We start from the raw sequence: 18,064 nt of genomic DNA, 5'->3' as shown, positions 1-18,064 counted from the left end.
TTAAAACCCCAAAACCAAAAAAATTAAAAAAAAACCCCAAACAAAAAAATTAAAAAAAAAACCCAAAACCAAAAAAGCCCCCAAAAGCCCCCAAAAGCCCCCAAAAGCCCCCAAAAGCCCCCAAAAGCCCCCAAAATAAAAATAAAAAATTAAAAAATAAAAAAAATTAAAAATAAAAAAAAATTTTAAATAGAAAAAATTAAAAAAAAAAAAGAATCAAACTCACCAACCAATCCACTATCGGTGCTGGCAACGAGTATCCCACCGATCTCTTTAACACTGCCCCCCCCTCCTCACCAAAAGCACTGCTGTGTTCTGCTCACCTCCTCAGTCCAGAATTGGATGCTGCAGCCCTCATTGCTTGCAGCATCTAAGATACTGAAAGACACAAACTTACTGCTGTGCTTCTGAGAAACTCTCTGGCCTGTGACCCTTCTCACTACCACCCCAACTCACCTCTGATGCTCATCCAATTCCAACAAAGAACTACACAGCATCTGCAAGACCAAACAAACACTTCAATAAGTTGCCACAGGTTGACACACCAGGTTAGTCTCTCACCCTCTTGGGCTGCTTGTTGGCATCCTGCTTCACCACTCCAAGCCTGTTGCCTCATCTGCAAAAATGAGAGTAAATAACCCATGCTAAGACACTGCCCAAACCAGGAGCCTGCCCAGAGCATCTCCCACCTGCTGCTCTCCCCTTTACCTGTCTGGCCTCTGCTGTTTACAGGCTGCCATGTTAAGCCTTGCATGCCACCTGTAAATCACACAGAAAGGATGCTGACTACACAGCTCAATCCTGACAAACAACTGCTCTTCCAGCCCATCAGTCTTCACTCACCTTGCTCCACTCTCCACCAAGGCAGATCAACATCAACCACAGGCTTTCATTGCTATTCTTCTCCCAACCCCACCATCGCTACAGCCCCCCAGAGAGAGCAGCTCCAGCCCAACCAGACACACACAGATGATGTGATGAAAATGTGAGAGAAAACTCTTAGCAAAAAAAGTAACTCCCAGATCTCAAATGCCACTGGGTAGAGAGATGTATGGTGTCATGGGACTGAGGTTAATGTTGAAGAGTCTGGAAACGGCCTCCTAACAAGTTGAGGTTCTGAATGGCCCTCTTTGGTTTCTAAACTCTTCAGCAGGGAGGAGTCTAGCTGCAGCTGGATCCAGTCTTCATCTCTGACTGGAAAGAAAAGTTCTGTCCCTTGGTTCAGTCACAGAATCAGTTTATTGCAGCTCCAGCTGGGTGTCACTGGACAAAACCCCCACTCTTACTTTACCTGTCCCTTTTAATGCCTCACAGTATGACTGTGCACTTGTTCACATGACTGTTCATCCTGTTATCTTCCATGAATACATTTTCCTATTCTGATTTGTTCTTTCCTCTTCTCTCCAAGAGTCCCCATTCATCATCTGACCCTTTTTGTCTGAACAATTTCCTTGTTCTCTTCCAGTTGCTTTTCTGCAGGATAATTCTTCCACAGTCTGATTTCTTCAACTTCAGTTTCTGTTGTTTCATCTTACCATTGTAGAAGATCACTGAAGTAGTTCTCTCATCGTCTACATCTTGTAATATTATTACAGAGGCAGAGCACAAGTCTCACTAAGGTTCCTCACAGGAGTTCACCTGAAGATTATTTAGAACTTCAGCCTAAGGCCTTATCCCTCCAACTACTCATGATAAGTCAAGGCACTTAGGCCAGACAGTTGTCAGTTTGCCAAATCTTTAATATGTTTACAATTGGAACTGATATCACTTGAACCAACATATTGATCCCCATATTCCCACAGTAAAGCCATTTCTACTTTCAATAGCAAGGAGGCCCTAAGGCAGCCCCAGAGAAAGAATCAAACATCACAACTTGTGAAGAGAAATTACAGTCAAAACAGAGATGGATGGATGTTCAAGAAGCCTTGCTAAGACCTAAGAACACAAGGAAGCAGGAAGGAATGCTGAAAAAGATATGGCTGCAAAAGAGATGGCTCAAGAGTGGTAGGGATGACACCAACTGCAACACTGGTGTAAAAGCAGACTGATCAGAAACTTCTGCATCACAAGACCCAACCACACTTTCAAATTCTAATACAAGAGAAGAAGCACCTGACTGGTGCTGTGATGATGAGCACAGCTGTTCAAGGCCCTAAGGATGGGGCATGAGGTATGTGCTACAAGCTTTGAGTACAAAGAGAAGATTAGGACCCACTTATGGTTTGAAATGCAGATGACAGACCTCACAAGCTACACAAACACACACACAGAGGCTGGAGCTGCCCTGCCTGGCACACACTAACTTCATGCAGAAAAGCAACCTGCTCCCTTGATGGTTCCCACTCAGCCTTCTCCACTGCAGTAAGTTTAAAATCCGTCCTTGCAATTCCCAACCTTGGCCCCTCCATCCCACAAGCCCTCCCAAGCACCCATCCCATAACTTAGCTTTCAGGGGGAGAGAAGTCTCAACCCATCCACATTAAAAAAACCCCCCACAAGTGGCTAACTGCATTAGTCCTACAGTCACCAGGTTCCTATTCAGATGCTCCAAAAATAAGAAAAAAAACCCAAAACATCCCCCCCCCCCAAAAAAAAAAATCAAACTAAAACACCAGCACAGAATATTAAAACACATTATTACTCAAAAACATCTCCCACAAAGATACCAACAGGACAAACCCTTCTGCACAGACTACTAAACCAGAGACTAGCTGAAAGCTGATGCCTCTGTGTCTATGAGCTTCCAAAAACACTCACCCAAAGAGCAATAAAGCTGCCCCCAGCTGCAGGACCAACACAGCCCAAACCCCAGCATGCCCCCAGAGCAGACTAAGCATGCTAGGCAGAGGTGGGGGCTATATACCCCAGGCACCACCTACCACCCCTGGGGAAGGGGCAGGGCCAAAAGCTGCAAGGAATAAAGGGGCAGTGGAGCAAACAGCTGGTTTTATAACCTCCTCCTGGAAGTATAGTGGAATTAGGGGCATAAATGTTAAAGATCTGGGCAAGCTGAAAACTGCTTGACTTAAGGGACTTGACTTAACATGATTAGCTGGAGCAATTGGACCACAGGCTGCAATTCTAGATAAACCGTAGCTGAACTCCTTAGTCAGACCTTTACTTTGCCACCTGGAGTAATAAGGACACACTTATATATCAATTTATAATTTAATAATGATTTGCCCTTGGTGAAGCCATGTTGGCTGCCACTCATCACTTCCTTATTTTCCATGTGCCACAGCAGATTTTCCAGGAGGATCTGTTCCATGATCTTTCTGGGCACAGAGCTGAGACTCACTGCCCTGTAATTCTCTGGGTCTCCCTTTTTCCCGTTTAAAAATAGGGGCTATGTTACTGGCATGGTTTGGCACTTTGGGCAGAGCGAAAACCAGAGGGCAGAATTGCTCTCAATCAACCCCCTCCACCCTCCCAAGGGAAGATGAAACAGGAGTAAGTACAAGAGACTCGAAAGTTGGACATTAAAACAGGAACGGGTTTTCTAGAAGAGGAGAAAGGCAGTAGCACATGGGATAAGGAATAAATATACAAATCTATACACAACATGATCTCAATGCTGGCCAGGGCAGGTGCCTGAGGGCCCCTGCAGCAGGGCCGACTCAAGAGGGGGCTCCACGGCTCTCCCCAGCACCCAACGGATGTGGATTCTGAAGAGCAGATGGAGAGCTGGTGACAAACGAGCAGGAGCAGGAAGAAAGGAGGCTGGGCTGCCTAACTTTCTATGGGGTGCAGGCAGGAGATGGGAGGGAATAGTGACCCCTTTGTGTTCCACCCCTCTCAGATCCCTCAGAGTCACAGACCCTCCTTCTTTAGTTCCTCATACTCAAACTTTAGTTCCTCCACTCCAACTATGACGGTTACCTTTTTTCCAATCAGTGGGAACCTCACCAGACTGCAATGATCTCTCAAATAGGATGGAGGGGCTTAGCAACTGCATCTGCCAGCTCCTCAGGATGTGTGGGTGGATGTTGGAGAATCTTTGGAAGAAAATGGACATGTGAGCAATCCTGACTATTCAGCTTTAACCAGAGTGAGCTAAGGGCCTCGAGGCCCAGCTGCAAGGTTACTAAAATATCAGCTATGTGCAAAAGATAAGGGAGTTGGCAGCAGAAAAGGAGAATAACAGGATGGGAAAGCATAGCATAGACAGCACATAAAGTTGTATTTAACTGGTTAGCTAGTGCACTGTGGCATATGAAGAATGTGCTGTACCAGTCAGCAATATGCTTATATTATGTTATCAGCCTGACTGTGTATAAAAGGGCTACTGCTACTCTCAATAATGGGCAATACTTCGAATATATAAATCTGTGTGTTGTCCATTGCACTCTTCCCGACAGGTGGACCCTATGAGGTCCTATAGACTTGTGCACTTGCAGGTTCTTTAAATGGTCACAAAGCTCTTCTTCTCCCCCAGTGTGGGGCACTTGGTTCTCCCAGGCCCTGCCTTCACCTGCTGTGGCCTTTGCAATGAGGCAATGAGCACTTCCCAGAGGAGACTGATAGAAAGAAGTCAGAGAACCTCAGCCTTCTCAATATCCTGTGTAGCTAGGTCTCACACTTCCTTCAGGAGAGGGCCTACATTTTCCTTGCTTGGCGTTTTATCCCCAGCATAATTCTTGAAGCTTTTCTTACTGCCCTTTACATCCCTGGTGAGATTTAATTCTAGTTGGGATGTGGCTCTCCTGACCTGATCCCTAGCTGCTCTGACCACCTCTCTAATCCTCCCAGGGTACCTGTCCTAGGTTCCACCCTCTGCATGCTTCCTCCTTAAATTTGAGGGCTTTTAGGAGCTGCTTGCTCATCCACAGCAACTCCTGGAGTTTTTACCTGACTTTGCCTTAGTTAGGATGCATTGCTTCTGTGCCTGGTACTTTTTGTGTTTTAAAACCATATATATCTCGACCTGGGATTTTTTTTTTCACTTCTAAAATCCTTCAAGAGCTATAAAGGATGGAGGATTTCTGATTTTAATTCCTTTATACATACAAATTAGGGTTTTTTCCAAGGCATATAAAAAAGAGAGATATTTTTCTATTTCAACATCTCATACCCCTAATTTGACAGATTTTAACCTTTTTTTAAACCCCTCGCCCCCCATTTTGTCCTCTAGGACTCAGTTCAAGGAGAGAACCCCTTGTCTGATGTCTCAGTATCTTCTGAAAACACCAGACTTGCACCCGAAGTGCATCCCTGCAGGGACACCACCAGGAATATTCTGCACCTGCCCCTTAACAGCGCCTGCTCAAGATCTGCCAAGGGCCCAGGTTTTGAGGCAGATGTGGTGTTCTGCACCTGCTTTCTCTGTGAAAAAGACACTAGGCAGTGCCAAAAGCTGAACTTCAGTTCTGGGGTGAGCCAGAGACATTTTTCAACACCTTTCCCCTCTGCAGGCTACAAACTGGTCAGTTTCCCATGGGATCAAATCCTTTGGGATCTGCCCATTTTTTATGGCTACCAGAAGCTCACCTGCTACCTTCTGCCCACAAGAAGGATTGCTCTAAAGCACAGGGGCAGTCTAGGAGCTTATCATCACTGTCACAGTTTAACACTGGCCCGGCAATTAAACCGAATAACAGATGCTCTCCATTAATCTCTCTCTCCCCCCTGATAAAGAAAGGAGAGAGAATAAGGGAGAGAGATTTATGGGTTGGAAACTAAACTACACAACTTTAATGAAACAGTAATGATAAATAGGAAAAAATTACTAAATATATACAAATATACAGGAAAATGGATACCACGTTCCTCCCCCCTAGTCCCCCAGTAACTCTCACGTCACCACCGAGGCTGCAGGGCAGCTCTGGGAAAGTCCAGGCTGGACTCCTGGAGTTGGCAGCAGTCGGGAACTGGAGGCAGGAACACACAGATATGGGCTGCCACGGATCAGGACCACAGGCAGATGAACGGATGGAATCCTTCCAGGATGCCGGGTGAAGGAAGGGAAGCAGGAAAAAACAGGAAGGGCAGGCAGCTGGAAGCTGGAAGCATGGCTTGGCCCTCGTGATGCCTCAAATTTATACTGAGTATGACATATATGGGATGGAATATTCTGTTTTGTCAATTCTGGCATCTATCTTGTCCGTTCCTCCCCAAAGGAGGGCTGCAGATGGGACCTCTTTCTTCCTTCTGGAGGGTAAAAGTTTTCACCAGAGCTGAGCAGTGTCCTTGGCTCTGCATACCAGTCTCTAGCAGTAACTATAAACATCGAGTGTTATCAGTCCTAGAAACACACACTGTCTGAGAAAGTTGCTGTTAATTTCAGCAAGTGCAACTACTTACAAGAGACTTAGCTAAAAGCAAAAGTACAAGACAGAAAATCACCTTTATTCTGGCCCAAACCAGGACAATCACCAACACCTCTGCTCTAGTCCACCATGACCTGAACACAATTGTGCTTCAAGCCTCCTGGAACAAAAGGACGCAGAGACGTGGTGGGCAATGGCCCAGCCTGCAGGGGAGGCTGAAGATGCAGCTGTGAGTAGACCAAGGGGAGCAGGAGAAAGCTCTGAAGAGGGACATGGACGGGGAAGGGGTGGGAGGCAAAGGCAAGGAGGGGAACAATTAAACAGAGATGTGTACTGGGTGACAAAGTTTATTAAATATCAAAATGGACATCTGGAATTACAAACCATGTATTAGCTTCACAAAAATGGTGCTGTGCTGGTCAGGAAAAAATTATACCCCCAGTTTGTACTGGGGGTGAAAAATAAAATGATCACATAAGACTAGGATTAAATACAGACTAATTAAATTGAATTACAGACTTTAAATTAACTAAACTTAACTAATTAATTTAACTTCAAATACAGACTAATTAAATATACACTGACTAGTTCTAATACAAATTAATTATATCCAGTCAATTAGTTACTCAAAAATCAGAAAAAAATAATACAGTTCGTATTCTGGGTGCAAAATAAAACTACACATCAATAAACCAACATCTATCTAACAAACTAAGAACTCATATATATATGGACTACAACAAAGGTTTTCACATCTGCACTGTGGGATGGGATACTATAAATGCACTATGTGAACATTGCTCACGCAGAAACATACATAAACATATCTAACAGACTAAGAATTTATAATAAACATGTTTTGAAGAGGGATCAAAGGAAGGGAAACCACAAGTTTAAAAAAAACCCTTTCCTTAGTATTTTGTACAAAACAGCTAGTTTTTGGATATAACATTCAAATAATCTCATATTGGCACTGCAGAGCTCAAATTTGTGAAGATCCATGTGATGACGTGGAACATGTACTTTAAATTTCAGTCCCTAAGGAGAAAAGAGACAAGATTCCTGGTGTTACTTTTGCTGTACAGTGGGACAAAGACCTCTCTGTAAAACCATTGTGTGTCTCTGGAGAAACCAGAATCCAGAAAGAGATTTAAAAACTTCAATTTAAAAAAAAAATCAATCAGCCTTTTTCACATACTCATGTATAAACATAACAGACAAGGATTACTTCAACTTTAATGTGCTTGACACAACAGAAATTACAGAGGAAAAAACAGCATTCCTGTGCCACACATCACTGGGAGGGTCCGAACATCACCTGAAAAGTGGAGGATTCAGACTTTCCTCCCAGGAGACCTGAAGGGCAGACTCCATTTACAATTCTTTTGGCAGCTCTTGAAATCTCTCATCTCATGTACCGAAGTGCCTTGCAAGAACTCACGTGAGGCTTGAATTTCCTCACAAGCAGTTCTGTACACCTGGTTTTACACTGAAGTTCACTACAGTTTGACTTGTACTCAGGGATACTACCTCTACCTTTCACATTTCTTCTGCACTTCCATGTTGTTTCCTCTCTCTCTTTTTCGATGCAGCTTGACTGGGTGTTTCTTCTCAGGGTCCTTCACTTTCTTTCTTTCACTCTCACGCTTTCAAAACAAAAAAGACAGATGACACACAGAGCACAGGAACAGCATCTACATGCTGAGGACGTGCACCTCACATTCTCTCCAGAGCAGCTGCAGGACGCATCTATCTCTTAGCAAGTTCCACAGAAAGGGACACAATTCCTGAGAATGTTACATCACATTTCTCACCCAGCAGGCCAGTATCTAACAACAGAAACAGATGCCCCCACTGAAGCCAAGGCAAAAATGGGGAAAAAATGCTGGAGAACACTTTTGGCAGTCCCTCTGCTCACAGCAGGGATTACATAGATTACAGGCTCCCACTGCCCTCAAAACATCCAGCAGGTCCTCCACACTTTGAGCAGGAAACACAAAGTATTTAGCCACTGGCTCACTGCCCCTGCTGCTGAGAGGGACCAGGCTAATAAACAGAAAGATCTTGCACACTGCAGCACAGATACAAAATGTAGCAGAAGGGGGCTGAGGAAGCTGACAGCCTTTTCCCTTGAGGCTGCTGGAAGGACCAGCATTGCGAGTGCCTTCCCTCCCCTCCCCTCCCCTCCCCTCTCCTCTCCTCTCCTCTCCTCTCCTCTCCTCTCCTCTCCTTTCTCCTCTCTTCTCCTTTCTCCTCTCCTTTCCTCAGCATCAGTGCATCCAAATGCAACTTTCACAAGCAGTTATTTTTAACACTTCTTCAACACTAATTAACAACTACAGTCATAACAAGAACCCTAGTTCACTGGTTGCAATATAAAAATGATTTGTTTCATACAATACTAGTGACAAACACTGAACTCCTAGAGCATTAAGGATGGTATTCTGTAGTAGCATGGAAAACCCTCAAAACCAGATAGCTGGGGGCTGGGCCCTGTCAGGAGAACGTGGGAACTGAGCTCCCCTCAGCTCTCCAGGAAAATCTCTACATTTCCCCACAGCAATGGGTAACGAGGCTCAGGAGCTCACAACAAGGCAAACTGAGGACCAGCTTACTGAGGTAGAGGCTTGCAATTGTTTCTGTAGGGCTTTAATCCTCCTCCTTTGTTGCTGGACTGTGACCGCCAATTGGAGATTTTCAGTTTCAAGGCTTAAAAGAAATACAGGTATTATTGCAGAAATCCAGCGCAGCACCAATTCTTCAAAAACAGTGGTGGGGGGGAAACCAAAAGAATCTTCAAAAATCATGTGTTAACTTGCTGTAATGCAACAAGACTCTCCTGTGGTTTTCATACAACCCCAGACAGTGACAGACACCTTGGTTCACTGTGTCAGTCTCTTACCGCTGCACAAGTTCTTCCTGGTGTTTTATTGTACTATTAATAGTCCGACAATATGTTGACAGAAGATTTTGCATTTTATTGGAGTTCTCTCTTAGTTCCCCTCTTGTATTCTCAAAGACAATCTTCCAGTCCTGGACTTGGTGGTAAGACTGAAGCTGCTGTTCTTTCAACTCCCGACACTGTAGGAGGACAGCAAGAATCACCAACAGTCAGCTGACCTTTTCTAGAGAGGGGTCAGCTGCTGCTGAAGAGCTGAAGGACTGCCTGTGTCTGCACATACCCACTACCCAAAGAACTGCCATCATTTCAAGTACATTCCAACATTCCCTTCTACTAGCAAAGGAACACAAACTGTGTCACTTCCACCACCTTTTAGGCTGGCCTCCCTCATCCCTCCACTGACTCCCTGTGTCATGGTTCCCAGCACCAGCATTCACCCACCGACCCTTTCAGTGGCTTGTGACACTCTTTTATTTATTAATTTAAATATATATGTATATATATATATATATATATATGTGAAGAATAAGTTACAAAAGCATTCAGAACCAGCAACATGCTGGTGAGTGGAGTTAAATCCATTTGGCTACTGGTCATCAGTGGTGTTCCCCAGGACTCAGTGTTGGTGCCAGTTCTCTTTAATATTGTTAGGAATGACCAGGACAAGGGGATGGGGTACACTCTCAGCAAGTTTACAGATGACAGCAAGTTGGATGGGAGCACTGATCTGCTTGAGGGTAGGAAGGCTCTGCAGAGGGGCCTGGACATGCTAGATCAATGGGCCAAGGCCAAGTGTATGACATTCAACAAAGCCAAGTTCTGGGTCATGCCCTTAGGTCACACCAGCCCCAGGATATGCTTGGGGCACAATGGCTGGAAAGTGCCTGGTGGAACAGGACGTGGGGTTGTTGGTGTGCAGCCAGCTGAGTAATGACCAGTGTGTGCCCAGGTGGCCAAGGTGGCCACCAGCATCCTGGCTGGTGTCACCACTGGTGTGGGCAGCAGGAGCTGGGCAGGGATGGTGCCCCTGTGCTGGGCACTGGTGAGGTTGCACCTCCAATCCTGGGGTCAGTTCTGGGCCCCTCAGGAGAAGGAGGAGATTGAGGGTCTGGAGAGTGTCCAGAGAAGGGAATGGAGCTGGGAAAGGGTCTGGAGTACAAGTCTGAACAGGAGTGGCTGAGGGACCTAGGGTATTCAGCTGGAGCAAAGGAAGCCGAGGGAGACTCTTTGGCTCTCTGCAACTGCCTGAGAGGAGGTTGGAGCCGGGGGGGTCAGGCCCTGCTCCCAAGGAACAAGGAATGCGACAAGAGGAATGGCCTTAAGTTGTGCCAGGGGATGTTTAGGTTGGAGATTGGGAACACTTTCTCCCTGGAAAGGGTTGTCAGGGCCTGGCCCAGTCTGCCCAAGGCAGGGCTGGAGTCCCCATCATCCCTGGAGGGGTTTTAAAGCCCTGGAGATGTGGTACTGAGGAGATGAGTTAGTGGTGGCCTTGGCAGTGCTGGGGGAATGGTTTGACTTGATTTTCCAGGTCTTTTCCACCCAAAACAATTCTATGAGTCTGTGCTTCTTGTAAGGAGATTGAGAGAAAGCACAGAGAGCACAGAGAAGCCCAAATGCATCAGTATTGAGTATGTCCAGTATTTTTACTGCTCTTCAGAAATCAGACAAGCTGCTGGGCCAAACCAAATGTTTCTTTGGGCCAACACACCAGTTTCTTTTGCAAAGCACCTCAGCAAATACAAATCTTTGACCAAGTAAGGACATTGTGTCCTCATGTCACAGACATGGAAACCAAGTTTATACAACAGTGCCCTTCAGTCACACCATGCAGTTCAGCATGTTGAAATTTCCTCTTGTATTTTAGGACAACATTATGTACCTTGGTTTTAACTTCTTCCAGTTCCTTCTTCAAGGCCAGCTTGGCTTCCTCCAACTCCTTCTCATGATGTGTAGTGTCTGTCATTAACAGCTTTTCAAGAGCATTAGCAAGCTCCTGCTGCTTCTGTTTGACCATGCCCTAATGGAACAGTTAAATAAGCATAAAGGAAATTGTAAGAATATGAAATATGCTTTTAACTTTTTTGATGATACAATTAGGCCTGTCTTTGGATTGTGCTCAGAGGGATGAAAATTTTGCCTGCCATCATCAGGCACCTGCACAGATGATGAGCCCCCTTCATCTTTCTCACTTGACCACCTCCAACTATTAGAACCTGCTCATGAGGATTTCTTGTTTTCTAATACATAAAAGAGGCTCAAGTATTATTCTTGTTGAACAACACACAAGGATTCACTGGAACCATGTATTTTTTCCTAACAAAACCAAATCTGTTGTGATGTAAGAACCATAGTTTGACTGCAGATATTACTCTGATGACTAAAGGCAGATCATTCTTTGCTCTAGTTCTCCATTGTAAGAAGACAGTACCTACTCCTAGAATAGCCATAGCAATGCACTCTGCCATTACCTACAGATTTTTCAACTGTCCACCTGTTCTTCACTCCTAACCCCCATCTTTATTCTCTTATGCCTCTGTTCTTGATAAAAAACATATACATGCAGAAATAGGAGCAGCACTTGGCTCATGCATGTTTGAGCAACAGAAACCTACACTTGTGTTCTGCATAGGAGCATCTTTCACACTCCTGTGCTGTGTGAATTTGCAGACTGACAGTCTTTTGCACAGTCAATTAGTCTTTCACAGAGCCACAAGAAACAAATAAATTTAAATACTGCTACACATCATAAAACATAGAAGGGAAAGCTTTTCAGTGTCTGAAATTCACTTTTTGAGCTACAGGCAGGCCCCTTAGAAGCCCCAGAACACATGCAGAAATTAGCACTGAGATATTACTATTAGTCTTATACACCACTAAGCATCTTAAACACTGCCTACTGTGCTTACCTCTCTTTCTACTTTGTCCTTACAGCAGTCCTGTTCCTCATTCCTTATGTTCTCTCTGAAGTTCTGCTTCTTCTGCATGTCCTCCAGCTGCTGGTGCAGTAAAAGGTTTTCATGCTGCAGCTGGGCCAATTGCTCCTGCATGGATTCTTCACAGTGTTTAAGTTCCTTACTGAGTTGTTCATTTTTTTCTTCCAAGGTCACATTTTCCTCTAAATACTTCCATTCCTCATCCTCATGCCTTTGTCTTACTTCTTCAAGTTCTTCTCTTAGCATGGAAATCTCCTCTACTAGTAACAGGTTTCTGTGTAATAGATCCTTTACTCTCTCAGTGTCAGATTCCTGAAGGACAGAGAACAGTAATAGCCAGCTGAGAAATTAATCTAAAAAATGCTTCTGCATTCAAATGCTTTTTAACATTTCTAATACTGAAGAATGACTTCAGAGAGAAGAGTGAAATTTCAGGCAATATCTAAGTCACTCTGTGAACTTATGCATGTGCACACTGCACTCCAATCTCCAAAGAAAAGCATTGACTAGGGAAATGTGTCAGCTCCTTCCTTTCCCTCATCCCAAATATCAGAACCCAAGCTGGTATGAAGAGGGTACCACGCCTCATCCCCACACAGAAGCTGCACACCCCTGGTCCCACGCTCAGTTCCCAACAGTTCTTACTGCTCCCACCATGGACCATGGTCCCCCCAGGAGGGTCCCTTCCCCACGTGCCTCCCGTGTTCATGAGACCTTTTAAGCAGGGCCTGCACTCTGGCTGTGCCCAGGGACTAAGACATTCAAAACCTTGCTCTTCTCTCCTCAGCCAGGCTCTTTTCTCCCTATGCAAAAACTCCTCTTCTCCAGGGAAGGAAACACCTCAGCCAGACACCATCTATCTCAGCCTCTCCGTGCCCAAGTTCATCATCCAACTACTACCACCTTCCAACAGGCTGAAGTTCTGGGCTCTGCCTGTTAGATTAAATCACATCATACTTCCACAGTGCCTGGCAGGTGGTTGAAAATAATTTGCTCCACTCTCCCTTGAGGTGTTACACAAGACTCCAGACCCCTCTGCCCAGCCCTCTCCTCTATGCCAAACACCAGCAGAAGGCCTGCCTTATTCTCCTCCTGAACACCCTTGGAAAAAAACCCCTTTGCAAACACTTCTTCACATGGCCAAACAAGCACATGTTTTGCAGATGCAGGGAAAGCAGCTGGAAGGTCATCAAAATTCAAGGGGTTGGCATGATCTTTTTCTTACAAAGAGGAAGACTGGTCATGTTTAATCAAACAGATCAGCCTGTCACAGACAAATCTCCCTCTTCACTTGAAGATGCATTTTGCATATTTGCATTTGACTGCATTGTATCTCCTCCCAGCACTACAGGAGAAACACTGCCCAAAATTTAAGTAAACTAGCTGGAAACAAAGCTGTAGAACAGCAAATATCCAACACCATGACAAGGATTTTATCCAGTCCAAAGAAGACTGCATCCAGCTTTACTTCAGACTGTAACACAACCTTCATCTACAGGACTGCCCTTCAGCATTATTCATTTATTGGTTAGATTTCTTCACCTTACTGTCTAATGCAATTTGCCAGTTCAGACTCTAATTCAAAATATTTGGTTTTCCATACCTGCACCCCAGAGTTTTCAATGGCATTCTTCAATTTTTCTTTCTCATCAGATGGTGACACATGGCAGGTAGAACCCAAGTGCTCGCCTACAGTCAAAACCATATATTTTTATAACCAGCATGACATAATGCTACTTTTTTTTGCACCCAGAGTGCATCTTGAGTATTTGTGAGGAAAATCTTCACACAAAATAACACATTCCCTCAAATTTGTGAGCTGCTAAGGAGAAAATTATCGTAATATGCATCATGTTAAATGATGAGTGTCATAACTTATCAGTACCAAAATACTTGGAATAAGTAAACACTAAGCTCCTATAGAAATAACCTCTGTGATTTGGAGATCAGCATCTCCATTTCCTCCTGTAGTTATGCACAAGTTTTGCAGAAGGGCACTGTCATGTGGCTGGATAACTTGAAACACCGAGTCCCTGCCTCCCTGAGCATTCAGCATAACACAGATGAAAAGCTTATCCTCACACCCAAGAATCCCCATCAGGTTTCTACACTGCATCAACAGACAAAAGGGGCCTTCTGGCAAAAAGTCAACACTCAAATAAGCAGGAGCCAACTTCTTCAATAGATTGACTATCTCATGAGGAAAGAGTATTCTGGGGAATGTTCAACAAATGGAAAAGCAGCAAAACAAATAGGGACAACATTGAAGGTCCCACAGTCATAGTACAGAAGAGCAGAAGAAGAGAATGCCAAAGTGGGTGCTTCTCTGGTCTCTCAAGATCATCCCAACTTGCCCTCTAATAGGCTTCAGAGCCTGTCACTGCAGCACAGCAAAGGGACTCCCACAATGCAGGACCTGTGCTTCGTGGTGCCAGCCAGACTGCAGAATTCATTCCAATAAATGTTCCCTGAACACTGTCTGCTGTTCATTTGCCACACAGCTCTGGTACAACACCTTTAGGAACCCAGAAAGCATAAAACCTCCCATGGAGGGTCTGATATGTCAAGTATAGGACTAAATTTCCTTTATATTAAAATATTGTTTTCTGAGATTCCTGTAGGGTTATATGACCTCATAAGCATGGCTGAATTTCAAACAACTCACTGAAGGATCTAGGGTTTTTTTGATGACAAGGCAATTTAGTTGTTCTTCTGGAAGATGAGGTAATACAGATTATGGAAAGGTTGTTTCCAAAAGTTAGTGAAAGTGGGGAAAAAAACATCATTTGTGTTGTAAATCATAATAGGTGCTGTTCCACCTGACACCTGTGCTGAAGTCACCAGGGAATACAGTCAGCACTGACAATACAAACCACCTCAAGAAAAGGCCATAGTGCCTTTCACAGCGCCTGAGCTCCACCACAGTTAAGGATCCTACCTCCTCTATCTGTAGCAGACCTTGCTTGGTGAGGAGTGATGAGGATGGCAACGTCTTCTCCATCACCTGCAGAAGCTTCTCCAGTGTTCTGCTCAGCACCTTCTGCCAGCTGTTTACTAGGATTATAGAGAGAAAGAGAGGAAAGAGGTTTGGTAACAATAACCATATAGTGGCCTATATCATTTAGAAGTACAGTTAGTAGCTACTTATTATCCATCCCACACCCATTCATACCGAGTCAGATACTCCTAAGTAGTTGATAAGGGGAGGCAATCCTACCCCTGCTGTTCCACCCCCAACCCCCACCCCGGGTTCCTTAGGGTGCTACAGATCTCTCCCTAGTGCCTCAGATTGGTACCAGAAAATCAGCCTTGGCCCCTCAAACCATGACACACAGAAACCATACATATCAGAAGACATCACTAAGCACAGCTTCAACATAGCTCTAAACACCCCATTAAGCCTTGGTGCTCCCACCGAAAATATTCAAAAGCCACACTGATAACTGACCACTTATTCTAATCCTAAAGTTAAGAGTTGCCCTAGAATATCCATGAATAACAGCATAATCCTCAGCTGTCTGCCCATCAGTGTCTTCATGGGAAACATCAGCACCATAACAAAGAAGAAATTTGATCAAATTAAGCTGCCCACCAGCAGCACCTATCATAAGCAAGGTTCCGGAAGATCCAAAATATGCTGGGAAGTAGATAATTTTACACAGACCCTGTAATTATTTTCATTCCCATGTGCTCTCAGAAAATGTAATTTCCCCATTACTTTAAAATGAGAAAGCAGTTTCCATTCCATTTCCATTCCCCACACCTTTTCTGCTCATCTCGAGTGCGTAGAGCAGCAGCTACTCTGAGCAGAAGCTGTATCTCCAGCTGCTCTTCAGAGATAGAGAGAGTTAGTGGGGTAGAGCCCTCCTGAAAGGACAGAGAAATACATCCAGTTAATAATCAAAGTAAAAAAAACAAACGAAAACAAACACCTTCAAGAGAAATAATGCTACAACTTTCCAAAAGATTTTCCTTAAGATATAAAAAAAAATTACCTTATTCTTGGCATCAAGTTTGGCTTTGTGCTTGATTAGGAGCCTCACAATGTTAATATTGTGGGCCAGCACAGCCAAGTGAAGGGCAGTGTTGCCATCTGCATCTGCCAGGCCTGGGTCAGCACCCCGCTTGAGCAGAAAGCCCACACATTGTTCTTGCTGGCACTGGACTGCCTGGGAGCAACACACAAAAGAAGGAAAGATTTCCAAAACTTACAGTTCACTCCATCACAGCTCGCCCAGCTTCTGACCGCTAGCAAAGAAGAGCACCTTCAAAGATTAGCTGACAGGTGCCTGTTGCACACCAAATACAACAGGCACGTTTCTGCACAGTTCTGCATACAGAATCCTGCTAGACACCTCTCACTGAATGCACTGTCGATAAGCCCTGTCCCCACAAGCAGAACTTATCTCACTTACCTCCATCAGTGGTGATCTTCCCAAATTGTCTGTTAGGTTCAGCTGGCAGTTATGTCTCACCAGGAACCTCACAACATCCATGTGCCCATTTGCACAGGCAAGATGGAGAGGTGTCCTAAAAATTAAACCTATGAGCTTAACACAGGCAGACAGCAAAAGAACCAAAGTTGAGTCACCGCCCAGCCCTGGGGACTCTGCCTAGATCCTCACGACGGCTGCTGCTGCAGCAATGGAAAGCTCTCAAGTTCCCCTCCCAGTGGACAGGGCCAAACTTGCTTGTCAAACAGCCAGCTTGAGTAGTATCCTACACAAACCCTTCAGGGGGGATGCTCCCACACGGCAGCCAGGGTGGCCCAGAAGTGGCCCACAGCCCCTCACCGATTCTCCCCGTCGCAGCTGTTGATGCCCACCATCTTCACCCACCAGCGCCAGCGCTTCAGCCAGGCCAGGTGGCCGCGGGCAGCTGCGCGGTGCAGCCTGCCCAGATCTTTCTGCTGGGACTCAGGGGCACTGGTGGTGGGAGCAGCAGTGCAGGGCTGCCCAGAAGCACTGTCAGAGGGGTAAACCCAACAGTTCCTGCTCAGGAGCCCCATCACTCTCTATGTGCTTAGGTTTGAGCAGGAGGAGAAAACTGGTGGAGTCTGGTGGGTTCAGGGAAGGAAGGGGAAGGAGAAAGGCAGGAACAGGGGGAGAGTAAGGAGACAGGGACAAGGATGAGGGAGAGGAAGGAGACAGTCAAGGGTGAAGGAGAGGAAGGGCAAAGTGAGGGACAAGGGCAAGGAAGAAGAATAGCAGTGATAAGGGAGAGAGGAAGGTGAAAGTTGAGGGAGTGGGTGAAGGAGAGGAAGCAGGATGACGAGGGCAAGGAAGGAGAAAGAAAAGGACAAGGGTTGGAGCTAAAGCTAAAGCTAATAGCCAGGACCAGGACCAGCAGGACCACAGGGCAGAGGAGCTCACACCAGGAGGTGCAGCCGTGTCCAGAGCGATGGGAGCACCAACAGAAGCGTCACCAGGGGTATCACTGGGGGGCTGGGGCCAGACCACCTCGGGAGGGGGGCAGGGGCCATGGGGATCAGAAGGTCCCATTGGTAACGCAAGGCTGGACATGCTAAAGCTCCAGGGCCAGGTGATGCCTTCCAGCCAAGGGCGGCCTGAGCTCCCTGCAGCCTGCCCAAAGTCCCAGGCCCCATCTTGCTGTGCTGGGGGCTGCTGCTCACTCCCTGCACAGAATCACAGCCTGGGGAAGAGCTGTGGCCTCTGCTCAGGAGGTCCTGCAACAGCTTCCGGAGGCTTCTCTGCTTCCAGACACATGAAGCCCAAACCCAAGAAGCTGGATCCCTACCCCTTAACCATACCCCAAACTTCAAATTCTACCACTCACTAAATCCTAATACTAAATATAGTGCCTACCCCCAAGCCAAGACCTTATACCCTAATCTGAACTTTAATTCCTAAACTTTACACTACCAACAGTAACACAAATCCAAAACCTCAGCCCAAGTCCAAACTCAGTCCCCTAATTCTAAACCCAGCCTGAGCTAGACCCAA

At 45.5% G+C, this 18,064-nt stretch overlaps 1 protein-coding gene across 2 annotated transcripts; it reads right to left on the bottom strand.

The window, feature by feature from the left end:
• Window positions 1-7,158: 7,158 nt before the first annotated feature.
• Window positions 7,159-17,566, bottom strand: LOC139791743 (ankyrin repeat domain-containing protein 18B-like). Of its 2 annotated transcripts, XM_071734344.1 has the most exons (12): window positions 16,895-17,566; window positions 16,517-16,631; window positions 16,097-16,270; window positions 15,865-15,968; window positions 15,040-15,155; window positions 13,705-13,790; window positions 12,075-12,413; window positions 11,048-11,185; window positions 9,169-9,347; window positions 8,882-8,975; window positions 7,803-7,912; window positions 7,159-7,304 (listed from the first exon to the last, which is right to left on the bottom strand). In XM_071734344.1, exons 1-12 carry the CDS (start codon window positions 17,107-17,109, stop codon window positions 7,298-7,300), a joined length of 1,677 nt encoding a protein of 558 aa, XP_071590445.1. In that variant the 5' UTR covers window positions 17,110-17,566; the 3' UTR covers window positions 7,159-7,297. The 2 variants fall into 2 exon arrangements, with proteins under 2 accessions (XP_071590445.1, XP_071590446.1); XM_071734345.1 differs by lacking the exon at window positions 16,097-16,270 and having other exon boundaries at window positions 16,895-17,565.
• Window positions 17,567-18,064: the final 498 nt, after the last annotated feature.

This window comes from Heliangelus exortis, chromosome 1 (assembly GCF_036169615.1).
Source record: "Heliangelus exortis chromosome 1, bHelExo1.hap1, whole genome shotgun sequence".
NCBI classification, from domain to species: Eukaryota; Metazoa; Chordata; class Aves; order Apodiformes; family Trochilidae; genus Heliangelus; species Heliangelus exortis.
The sequence above is the reverse complement of the archived record's forward strand: the minus strand, read 5'-3'. Positions and strand labels throughout refer to the sequence as shown.